Source organism: Lepidochelys kempii, chromosome 11 (genome assembly GCF_965140285.1).
Source record: "Lepidochelys kempii isolate rLepKem1 chromosome 11, rLepKem1.hap1, whole genome shotgun sequence".
Taxonomy (NCBI): Eukaryota; Metazoa; Chordata; order Testudines; family Cheloniidae; genus Lepidochelys; species Lepidochelys kempii.
The window spans coordinates 59000373-59013280 of NC_136390.1; the positions used below are offsets into that span (position 1 = coordinate 59000373).

Sequence of the window (12908 nt, forward strand, 5' to 3'; positions counted from 1 at the left end):
GAAATATACCTAATAAAAGCTGACTATAGAAGCAATGTTTCCGTGATCAGGTTGTACAGTTGTGATCATTTAAAGTGCGATGTTCCTATTTCACTATTACAATAATTGTGTTTCAGGACTAGTGATAGGTGCTGCCTGCTCTCTGGCCCAACTCAGAGACGTCCTGATGAAAGTAGTCCTGGAGCTTCCAGAGGAGAAGACAAAGATTTTCCGTGCTCTCTTGCAGCAGCTGAAAACCCTAGCTGGAGAACAGATCAGGAGTTTGGCTGTATGTTTTCAATGATTATAGTAAACAGGCCAGCACTGAAAGTATATATCTATGATCTTCACCTATAAATCTGTAAAGCTCGTTTAGAAGAGAGCTGGCTGTCTCTGAGGCTTGACTGGCATCTCAGAGCCTTTCCATTTAGGTAACCAGTTCAAATCCAGTCCATGCTGGTAATGACTAAAAGACATTATTATCTGATAGCTTATGTGAACTAAATTGGGGCTTTTTGTCATTACCAATGGACCGGTCTCAACATCACAGTAATTGGCAGCACCCTTATTGGCAAAGAAGCCAAGGACTGAATAGGTATGAAGTTATCTTTGTCCCTCCAGAATGGGGTTTAAGTACATAGCCATCCAGGGCCTTTCACATGACACTTCTGACCATAGGTGCTGAAAAAAAATAGCAGGTGCTTAGCACCCACTGGCAGCCAGCTCTCCCTCCGCCCCCAGCACCGCCCGCCCACCAGCGGCCCCAGCGGTCAACTCCTGCTCCCTCCCAGAGCCTCCTGCCGCTGTGATCAGCTGTTCTGCAGCGAGCAAGAGGTGCTGGGGGAAGAAGGAGGAGCAGGTATGGGGCACACTTGGGGTGAAGGGGGTGGAACTGGGTGGGAAGAGGTGGGGCAGGAGGGGGGCCTTGGGAAATGGAGTGGGGGCAGGGCCTGGGGCGGAGTGGGGGTTGAGCACCCCTGGGGAAAGGAGGAAGCCAGCGCTTGTGTCAGCTACTACTGAAATGCACAAATAATAGCAGAGTTTACCAGATAAGCAGTAATATATTTGCCCACTTGCTGTGTGGAAGCTCAGAATCAAGGCATCCTTTGCTTCTCCTCATGTTGAAAGGCTTTGCATCGTTGCCTCTGACCCCACCCTTCCATTTTTCTTTAAAACTCAGTTGCCCTAGTTCTTTTGTGGCCCCTCTCCTCTGGCTGAAGGAGTGGCCATTTCTCTATTTTTGGGCAGGTCACCTACCCAAGGCCATGTTGGTGTCTTTCGGCTGTGGTTATAGGTCAGGACCTTCCATGAGCTGTAAATTAAAATGAGAGGGAAATTATCATTTAGAAAAGTTTGAATATGAAACTTCAATTAAGTTTGAACAATAAATTACCTTAACTTCTTAATATCCCTAAAAATGAGATCATGTTTTAGATCAATATTGCTATATCTGGAAAAGACAGCAATTAAAATAGCCTCTTTTTTGTTAAAGTCCTTAGGTGGACATATTGTAAGTAGAGGTTCAACTTGGGATCTGAACCCTGTCCTAGCAGTTGGCAACTCTGTCCTCAGTCTGGCATCAAAAGGTAAGATTCAGCATCTCTCTGTTATGCATCTGTGCCAGACCTGCAGGGCATCACTGTAGTGCACAATTAGCAGTACAAGTGATGGGTATCTTCACTTGTTTCCTCCAATGGTTAGTGTGAGCATTGGTAGACACAGGACAAAATTATTTTGGTGCTTTCCTGTGATTGTCACTGGCAAAAAGTGTTAGCTAATGCAGGCTGCTACGTTCCTTCCTGCTGCCAGGTGCAGAAGGGAACAAAACTGGCAGTGCTGTGAAAGTGAGGTGGAGGGGCAAGGCAGAGAAAGATGTCCATGTGGTATCAACAACCTCCCCACATTGCTACAGTGCCAGCAGCTCCCCTGCAAAGGTCAGATTGGTCACCTTTATCCTACAGTTTCTTACACCCTCCCAGTGGTTGATTTTGCTGCTAATGTCTCACCCAGCCTGACATATACCTTATTTTCATACGTTTTGAGCACCCACTACTCCTACTGAAGTCACTGGGATTATGCAGGGGAGAGGGGTCAGCACCTCTTAAAATCAAACACAAAGTATTTCATGCTGGCACCTAAAATCAATGGTCACTTTGAAAATCTTGGCCTTAATGAGTAGCAGCTTTGAACCAAAAATGTTCCGGGATAATTCTTCTGCTCATCGTGAAGTCAGATAATTTCTGCCTTTAAAGCTTACTGCACGTTAACTGTTTAATGTCCTAAATGTTTTTGTTTAAAGCTTTTGAGTAAAAAGAGGAGAGCTACTTAATCAGCTTACTAATTCGTCTGTCTATTACAGGCACTAAAATCAGCAGTATTCAACATCATACATACAGCATAGTGTTATTAGCATTTATTATTTGTATAGCACCAAAGTGCATGCTACTTAACAGGGACAACAAAGACAAGTGGAGAGTTTACAGCCTAAGACCAGATCCTGAAACATGCTGACCACACTCCCTTGACTTCCATGGAAATGGAGAACTTTAGTTTAGACCAGGGCAAGCGATTTGCAAGCCCCAGAAAAAAATGGCAGCCCCTGGTCCGAACAAGCACGTAGGATGCCATTTTGTTCTACAAAATAGTGTCCTCCAGACAGCGTGACCTCACATGCACTGCCTGGAAGACACAATTTCTGGACTATGAGACATGCATGTGTATAATTGAATACACAAGGCATGTGCTGCAGGGAGGAACAAGGTAAGCAGAGGTAAGTTAGCGGTGGCCACTGGCCAAGTTCCATTAAACTTATATATAGGAGAAAATAGTAATTCATTGAGCACTCTATAGAGAAATTATATGCACACTAAAATTGCCATTTTAAACAAAGCCCTTAGATAATTACATACATAATTAATTTATTTTGAAATGTTATTGTTTTCTAAAACAAGAAATCTATTTAACTATTAAGATATTTAAAAACAAGATGTCCCCCCTACTGTTTTCACTTAGTTATTATGCCTGAATCTTTTCCTGTTTTAAGTGAATCCTTGAAAATTGCCTTTTTTATATATGCTTCTCTTTCACTTGTTCTGCTGTTTGGTACCATATACTCTCTCACCAGCCATTTCTTTGTAAAAGCCTATGGCATAAAGTTCCAAACAGATTGCTGTATAACGCTCAATTTGGAATCATGAGTCTCATTAATGGCAAAACAAAAGTGCAGAGAAGTAAAGAGAATATCAAATACACCTGGCAGTTGTTCACAGTGATCACTGTTACCTACCTTTTCCTCACCACTGCTATCCTACAGCTTAGACCAAGCCAGAGCAAACTCCCACAGCAAATGTAGAATGGAATACACAAGGCATGCAAATATACAGTCGCATCGTCTGTGATAGACCAGAGCTAGCAATTTATTTGGTTTTTTAATAGCAGTGTTCCGATTTTAGAAAGTAAAACTTTTCCTCTCTCATCTAAAAAGTTGTTGCATACCTTGCTAAAAATGTCACTGCATGCCACTGAGTTTAGAGCTGGTGAAATCATTCATTGTGAAGGATTTGTTACAGACTTGAGCGCTTTTTTCTTTTTGTGAATCTGTATTTGAATATTTATGGGAAAATTTTTGCAGGATCAGTGTCATTCCTGGAAACCTAAATACTAGAGTATGAATGTAGGATGTATTTTCTAGTATACTTTTCTTTCACAGATTAGATGATTTGCATCTGCAAAGTGCAGACTTTCCTTTCACACTCCACATTCTCTAACAAACTACACTTCTCTCCAACAGATGGAACACGACAGATTCCTTTAAATGATGAGTTTCTTGCTGGATATGAAAATGCAGATCTTAAGACAAAAGAAATCCTAGTCTCGGTTCTCATCCCATACTCTAAGAAGGTAAGGGCTCTGGGGTCCCTTCTTGGCTGCTTTTAACAGGGTGTGCTATACGTAATGTTACAGAACCTTGGGGAACAAAAGGGAAATAATTTTAATATGCACTGCAAGAACTTCAGTACCAACGTCATCTGTGGACAGATCCTGCAGATGTTTATGACACAGTTAATCCTTATGAGCAGTACCACAGACTTCAGTGGGTTACCAGGGCTGGCCTTAGGGAAAATGGCACCCTGGCCTCCATGGGCGCAGCACACCCCCTCCCACACTGCTCCTAGCCCCTGTGGGTGTCCCTCCATTCCCGCTGGCCTCAGCAGGCCACTCCCCCTGTCCCCGCCAGAACTCTGCTCCTCCATGCACCCCTAAAGGGCTATGTGGGGAGCGAGGAGCAACATCAGGGCTCCCTGCATTCAGGTCACTTTCCCCACCTGGACTGTGTAAGGGGAGGGCAAGAGAGCAGCAGAAAAATCCACACCCCTGAGCAACATAGTTATACCTACCTAACCACACACGGGTAGACAGCGCTATGTCGATGGGAGAGCGTCTTCACTAAAAAGAAGCTGTAGCACTGAACAGGAGAAGCAGAACGTCCCTAAAAGTGTGGGGGGGGCCACTGCTGCCCAAACCATGGCCCCGCCCTCTGCGCTGCCCCTTCCCCCGAGCCCTCGCACCATCACTTCCCCCGAGGCCCCACTCGCTTCCCTCCACCCCCTGCCCCTTGTCTCTCCCTTACAGCCAGTGGAAAATGGGAGGACCATGACCCCCAAACCCTCCCTGTTCCAGCGCCCCAGTCACTGAACATGAAGACAATCCCTAAGTCTCTGCTTTCTAGGGGTAGTGTTATGTCCTCCCAGATATAGTAGCTTGCATTTTGCCAAGCTGAAACTCATTTGATCATCTGTCCACATTTCTAATCGCTGGGTCTCTTTATGTTATTTCTCTCTCCTATAATATGTGCCCAGGCATCCCTCCTCAGTACTGTAGCAGCACAGGATGCCTCATTAATCCCAGTGACGAGGTAATACTGGTACCACATCCCCCTCCCACCTGGTGATTAATAACTTGCTCTCTGCAGTCCTGTTGATTTAATTGATTTCAGTGTAAGGTAGATCACTATGAGCGAGGGTGACGGAATCTGGCCCTAACGAGTTAGGGGAAGGGAAATTGTGGTATTAGCAACTGTAGCGTTATCCGATGTCCCTCTAGTGGATATGGAGAAAACTGCAGAAGAAACCCAGATACAAGTGGGAGTGCTCAGATTCAGACAGACATGGAAATGGCCAAGGGAGTCTTGGCCAGTGCTGACACTGCAGGATCTGCCCAGGATAAAAAGAGAAAGCAAGGAGACACCTATCATGCTGTCTGGAGTGCCTCACAACTGTGAGTGCCTGTCTCAGGGCAGATTGTCAAAAACAGGGAAGACACCCCAAACTGGTGGTGTGTTCTGTGATTAGATTTCACCAAGCCGATAACAGATGTGAACTCCTGGATCACTATAACAGTCTTCGCAAAAAGAAAAGGAGTACTTGTGGCACCTTAGAGACTAACCAATTTATTTGAGCATGAGCTTTCGTGAGCTACAGCTCACTTCATCGGATGCATACCGTGGAAACTGCAGAAGACATTATATACACACAGAGACCATGAAACAATACCTCCTCCCACCCCACTGTCCTGCTGGTAATAGCTTATCTAAAGTGATCATCAAGTTGGGCCATTTCCAGTCTTATCATTCAGTCACAGAGAGTCCCCTTAGACTCTCCAGTCTATCTTGCCACCCAGACAAACTGGACTTAGTAATAAATGGTCACTTGCACCAAAAATCACACCACATTCAGGTTGCTTCCAGTCCCAAGAGACCAGTCACTTACATCAAATCAGTTGGTACTCTAGATCTTACACCAAAGACAACACCTGTAGCCAGTCCTGTAATAAACTATCTAAAGGGTTATTAACTAGGAAAAAGAAATTAGAGTTTATAGGTTAAAGCAAGCAAACGTATACATATAAATGAGTTACCATCCAAATCCTAAGAGTGACAGAGTTGTAGTGATCTGTCAATTCAAAGTGTCTTTCAGGGCAGACCCAGGGGGCAGACCCTAGGGATCTCTGGCTTCAATTTGGTGTCTCTAGACCTGTCAGAGTTCAAACAGCCAAAAAAAATCAAAAATTTTCCTGTGACTTTGTTTCATTTCCTTCATTGAGCTTCCAAATCCACAGGATGAGTTTCCTTGCATGTAGCATTTCCCAGGCTCGATAGGGCCATTAACCAATCCTTTGTATTGTGAAGTTCCTTGATGGGCCAACTGATTTTGATAGTCCTTCTGGATGGTTGAGGCAGGACGATTCCCATGCCTAGATTCACAAGTTCAGAGAAAACATTTTCAAAGTTATAAAGCAAAACTTTACATATTTTCTTATAGCATGGAATACAGACATTACAAGTGAGATTAATGCGTGGAGCAACTTATAACCATTTCATGGAGTCTAAACGCAAAATAAATTCTTATGAGACTAATACCTGTTCTTAGCATAACTTACATCCAATGAAGTGAGCTGTAGCTCACGAAAGCTCATGCTCAAATAAATTGGTTAGTCTCTAAGGTGCCACAAGTACTCCTTTTCTTTTTGCAAAGACAGACTAACACGGCTGTTACTCTGAACTCTGATACAGGTCACAGTGTCACCACCTCATCTGCCTCAAAGTAGCTGTCTTTTGAAGCATGGTGAAGTGAGCGTGTCAGCACTGTGGTGATGAATGTAATATAAGTGCTGAGTTAAAGGCTGGCTGGCCCAGGCAGATTTCTTGTAAAAAAGCCCCAGACTCTGTAAACTCAGTATCTGCACTCTACACTGAATCTGGTAGAACAGCAGCACTTCTTCTGTTCAGAAATTCTGAATCCCAGCAGTGATTATGGTTGGAAATTAATGAACTGGAGGAGAATTTGGAAGGGGATTATAAACCAGGCCCCTCCAAAGAGGGGAAGGAAAGATAAAAAGGCAAAACTGCAGTGTCTCCCTGGAAGTTATACCATGGAAATCTCAGAAACATTGAGAGAGCCATTCCCACCTGAGATTAGAAGGGAACGGAGACATTGGAGACTAACATTGCTGTCTGACTGAAACGATCGCTCACACCTGAAAGCTAAAGCAAACAGTCAATAATAACACTGATAGGATGGTGAACTTCATCAGCCTCACCACAGAAAATGAATCTATGGCCATGGAGACCTGATTTGGCCACAATTCCTTAAGGGGGATAGGATCCTACTTCTTGAACAGTCCCATTGAAATCAATTGCCCATTCACCAAATAAGGTGCTGCTTAGAGTGAGCAGGGTATCAGATTATTTGCAAGAAAGGAAAGAAAGCGAAGTGCTGCTGGTGTGTTGATGGAGGCACAGATGCTGTTTTTGTAGCTCATATTCTCACTCTCGTTTATGCCCATTGTTGTTTGTTGTTTTTTCGGTTTCTGGCAGCTTGGGGTAAATATTGCCCAGGTGATATGTGTGGGCATGAAACATGCTGAGAAAATCTTCCAGCTGTAAAAGGACTCATCTCTGGCCATGTAATCCTAAGACTCAAATTTCATGTGGGCACCAGAAACTGAGAGATGGGTCTGAGTCCCATCAAATACTAATAGTGATGGATTTAAATCTTGGGTCTGGATTTCAAACAGCCCAAAGTTCTGGGATTATTCAGCTCTAGAGGCTTGGCCAGGGCCCATCTCTGACTCTGGAAGGGGCATATTTAAAACCTACACTTCAGGAGGAGTTTCTGTAACCCAGTGGGGATCCACAGGGAACATGATTTGTTACAGCACCCAGCTCCATAGCTTTGGCTCATCAGCTCCATTTTAGCTCTGGAGGGCCCCAGTTGACTCCCCAGTATGTGGAACAGCCAAGAAGATAGCCATCACATATCCTCAGGCTGAGTATGGAAGAAGCTACTATGTTAATTTAGAGCAAGTGGATTTGGCTTCCAAACAAATCAGAACTGGGCTTCTGAACAATTCAGAATTGGCTGTGGCCAGCAGCTTCCTCTTTAATCTCTGGCTCTGTGGCATGACATATAGAAATCTCGTTGTTAAAAACCAGTGAGCAAAATCAGGTCCTTTGGGACAGCACGGCCACCTGGTTTTGTGCTGGAAGCAAACTTCAGTAACAATAATGCACCCGTCACATTGGAAGTGACTCGTGCAAATACTGATTGTCCAGCACTTTAGAGTAGGTGCTTCTGACAACACATTGAACCATTGTGGAAATCTTTAGTTTGTCATATCAGCCTGTCAGTAGGCATATCACAAGCATATCCTCCGGGACATGTCAGACCATCACTAGTCAGTACTTGGAAGAAATATAGAAAGTTAACTACATCACTGTATAATTTGAGAAAAAATGTTCTTTTTCTTTCTTTGGGTCACTTGTGATTAATTAAGACTCAGAATAGAGTCAATTTCTGCCAGTGATGGAATTCCTCCTTGCTTTCTTTTGATCAGGATGACTTTGTGTCAGCATTCCGACAGGCTGAGCGCCGGAAAAATGCTTTATCAGTTGTGAATTCTGGAATGAGAGTCCTTTTCAAACCAAGCACCGACATCATTATGGACCTGAATATTTTATATGGAGGCATTGGGCCTACCACAGTCAGTGCAAGGAAATCCTGCCAGAGGCTCATAGGGAGGTACTGTATGACAGAAATGTAGTGGGCTCTATAAACCCTTGGTTCTGTCAAATTCTGCTGATGGAGACCGAAATGTAGAGATCACAGCTGTTGCACGTCTCGCCCACAGCCCCCACTGTCCAGAAAGTGGGCAGCAATAACAATGAAGTGGGAATATCCAAGATGTTCCATCCTGATACAACTTATGCCATGGCAACCCCTCCCAGAGGTTCTCCTGTGAAGCTCCAATTCAAAGATAAAGTTCCCTTCTCCTGGTGGAACACGAACACCCATTGCCAGGGGTGAAGGAATTTGCCAGCACAGTAGCCTCTGCTGGAACATGGGTGCAGTTTACACCTCACTGTCTCAGAAGTGGTGAATTTAACCCAATCAGTTTTAAATGACAATAAGTGATCTTATTAAAAACTGGATGACTGCATGTTTTCTATGTAATTAATGTAGTGTGTGTAGTAGTACGTATAATGAAACCTAATCTGACGTAAATGTGTATGATGCTGCAGAGCAGCACTATAAAGAAGGGCTTAAGAAATCAACGTTGCTAATTAGAGTGGGTTGAAAAATTACATAAAATAATCCTGACAATTTCCAACTTGTTTTTGTTCAGATGGATTTTGAAATTAACCTTTTTTCGGTTGGTTGGTTGTGCTTTAAACATTTTCTGTTCCTTTTTTTTAAATCAACATTTTTCATTTTTGGAAAATTAATATTTTTTTCAAAATGACATTTCAGTTTTGAAAGTGAAATGAAAGTGAAAATTTTTTACCAGTGTAAACTGGTTAAAATTGGCAGTCAAAAAAAATATACACACCAATAAATGAAAAACAATGACCAAAGTAACATGTCCATTGAAAATTTTCAAAAAATCAAAGTTTTCCTGAACATTTCTATTTTCTAAAAAGGGTCTATGTTTCATAAGAAAAAAAACATTGGAATGAAAAATTTCAACCAGCTCTACTGCTAATACACTATGATATAAATGGTTACTAATTAGTTGGAAACAAATAAGACATGTCTATGCTGCAATAAAACACCCGTGACTGGCCCATGTCAGTTGACTCAGGCTCACAGGGTTCAGGCAGTGCAGAGTTATAAAATTGTGGTGTAAACGTTCAGACTTGGGCTGGAATTGAAGCTCTGGGACCCCATGATGGGGGAGGGTCCCAGAGCCCAGGCTGCAATGTAAGGCTGAATGTCTACACTGCAGTTTTATAGCTCCAAAGCCTGAGCCCCACGAGCCTGAGTCCACTGACACAGGCCAACCATTGGTGTTTTATTGCAGTGTAGACTTATCCTCAGTGGTCATCTTATTAAGGCTTGATTGCTGCAATCCTTACATACACATAATTCCTGCTGAAATCAAAAGGTACAAAAGGACTGCAAGATCAGGCCCACGTGAATTAAACTTTTGTTACTCAACACTTTGGCTTTAGCTGCAGTTTAGAATTATAAATAAGTGTGTGTGTGCATGTCTGTTTCTCCACCAGGCAATGGAATGAGCAGATGCTGGATGAAGCTTGCAAACTGGTGCTTGGAGAAATTTCTCTCTCCCCCTCAGCTCCAGGTGGGAAGGTGGAATACAGAAGAACTCTGCTTGTCAGCTTCCTTTTCAAGTTCTACCTGGAAGTGTTGTATGGATTAAATAAAATGGTAAGTGGTTTCCCTCTAGGTTTGGACAAACTGACTTTTTTCTTGGAAAGGCTATTCCCAATGTTTATTACTAGGTGCTCAGATCTCATGGTGATGGCTGCAGGCTAACTGAATGACTGGACTGATACATCCTTTATTGAATGCAGATTGTGCCCATACTCAACTCCTGCCGCAAGCTCAGTTATTATACCATGCTAAAGAGCCCTGTTAGGCTAAAATATTTGCTCATAGTTAGAGTTTAACATGTTCTCAGGGAAGTGCCAGGCCTTTCATTGCCTGATGATGGAATTCCTTTAGCTGTAACAAAATGTTAGGGCTGTGACAGCACATTTACATTTATAAATAATGTTGCTTCTTTGAGATGGGCAGGTGGATGTTTTAAATACTAGATAGCCTGAGCAGAGCACATAACATGGAGAAATGGTCTGAAATCACCAACAGGGGAGCCTTGCATAGCTGCATCAGGCTGTCTATGAAAAGATCCAGAGCAATGGTGCAGTAAGGTACACCAATGTACTCTCTGGCTGCCAAACAGCAAGAGTGCAAAGCTCAAGGGTTCAAAGATCAGAAGATAACCACAATGAACCCATGTGATTTAATTCCAGCCTGAAATGTACCCAGAACCCATTCTCAGTACATGATCCTAATGCCTTCTTGTGAACTATCCCACATACCATCATGTCCTGAAAGGATCAGGAATACACCTATAGGGGAGATGGTCAATGTTGCACTCCTTGTTTGCCAATTAGTTTCAAATCTGACCCTGTCACTCTTTTTCCCAACAACCCCTTCCAGACAATGGACTACCCCTCCAAGCACTGTGGGTTTTGGTGGGATGGGTTGGATTTTTGATGTCAGGTGACCCAGCTCACATTAAACGTTGTCTATAGTTTTACCACCTGTGTAAACTCTCCAACACTTTAAAAGGTGCCTGCTATGGCAAGGAAGTATGTAACAGAATAGAATGTTTGTGACTCTCATTTGCCCAGAATGCTATTCCACCTCACAACGATTTCACATCAGAGCTGGTGTTTGAGCTGCGGGAGCAAACTGGAAATCTGTTTCTTTAACATTTCTGTTTTTCAAAATTTGTAAATGGAAAATTTAGCTTTAAAAGCCGTGATATGACATATGGGTTGCTAAATTGCCTTCCTTTCAGTATCCAGCTAAGTATCCTGACTTATCAAAGAAGAACATGAGTGCCCTAGGAGCATTTCACAGCAAAGCACCCCAGGGTATGCAAACATACCAGGTCAGTGAAGTTGCTTTCATAGAAAACTATGCCAGCTGTGAATTGTGACTGTCACATGCTGTCCTTAATGAGCATTATGCCTTCTGTTTTTTCATTCTAACTCTCCACTTACTGCATTGTCTTCTTGTATTTATGTCACCTTGTATTTAGGTGTCATACTCAGAGTACCTTTCCCAGACCTGAAGAAGAGCTCTATGAAGCTTGAAAGCTTGTGTCTTTCACCAACAGAAGTTGGTCTAATAAAGGATATTAACTCACCCCCTTGTCTCTTTCGTATCCTGGGACCAACACGGCTACAACAACACTGCGTTGCATCTATGTCTTTTCAAAGGTTGTTTGCAGTGGTATTGTAGCCATGTTGATCCTAGAATATGAGAGAGACAAGGTGGGTGAGGTAATGCCTTTCATTGGATCAACTTCTGTTGGTGAAAGAGACAAGCTTTCAAGTTACACAGTGCACAAGGTGAGTAACTTCTTGTAACAGTGGAGAAATGTCTGCAGATTTTGCATCCGTTGTTCTGGCAGGGTGTAGTGCTGCTTTGAGTTGGTTGGTCCTAGTCTGTATGGAGGTTGGCTCTGAGGATGAGCTTGGGAGGTTGTTTGAAGGCCAGAAGAGGGGGGGTTGGGAAATATTTATTTCAGGATACGGTTCCCATTGAGCATAGGTGCCAACATCCCTGCTTTTCCCTGGGTGCTCAACCTGCCTTCTGCCTCCAGCCCCACCCCTTCCATACGGCCCCTCCCGCATTCCAACCCCTTCCCCAAATCCCAGCCCCCATCCCTTCCCCAAGTGTGCCATGTTCCCGCTCCTCCCCCCCTCTCTCCCAGCACGCTGCCAAACAGCTGTTTGGTGGCAGCTGGACGGGAAGCACTGGGAGGAGGTAGGCAGAGGAGCAGGGATGCAGCACACTTGGGGGAGGAGGAGGAGGAAGAAGAGGTGGGGCAGGGGGAGCTTGGCTGCCAGTGGGTGCATAAAAGCTAATTTTTTTCATTGTCATTGAGATTTTCAACAGAAAATGTCATGGTTTTGTCTGAAAACCAAAAGTGCTGAAAACTAACCCTTTTTTCACTTTTCAGCCCAAAGTCAGCAGTTTTAAGCACTCTTTTTCAGCTGAAAATGTTTGCTTCCAGGTTTCTCATGAAAAATTGAAAATTTTTGAGAAAAGCTAATAATTTTTGTGGAAGTTTCATTTAGTCAAAAATACAATGTTCCATAGAAAAAAGTTTTGACAGTAAATCTTTAACCGTCTCTCATAGCTGGGTTGTTTCAGGCTATGTCAAGTGTATCACTGTATACAATGTTGTTGTAGCTGTGTTGGTCTCCGCTTATTAGAGAGACAAGGTGGGTGAGGTAATATCTTTTACTGGACCAACTTCTGCTGGTGAGAGACATGCTTTCGAGACAAGCTCTTCAGGTCTCTGTGTAACCTCAAAAGCGTGTCTCTCTCACC

General features: G+C 43.4%; 1 protein-coding gene across 1 annotated transcript in view; it reads left to right on the forward strand.

Moving 5' to 3' along the window:
- LOC140895791 (aldehyde oxidase 2) overlaps positions 1–12908 on the forward strand; it is a 99598-nt gene that overhangs the window by 30943 nt on the left and 55747 nt on the right. The window contains exons 11-16 of the mRNA XM_073306345.2: positions 117–268; positions 1472–1565; positions 3770–3879; positions 8374–8558; positions 10043–10205; positions 11365–11457. Coding sequence (XP_073162446.1) covers positions 117–268; positions 1472–1565; positions 3770–3879; positions 8374–8558; positions 10043–10205; positions 11365–11457 — 797 coding nt within the window. The remainder of the gene's footprint in view (positions 1–116; positions 269–1471; positions 1566–3769; positions 3880–8373; positions 8559–10042; positions 10206–11364; positions 11458–12908) is intronic.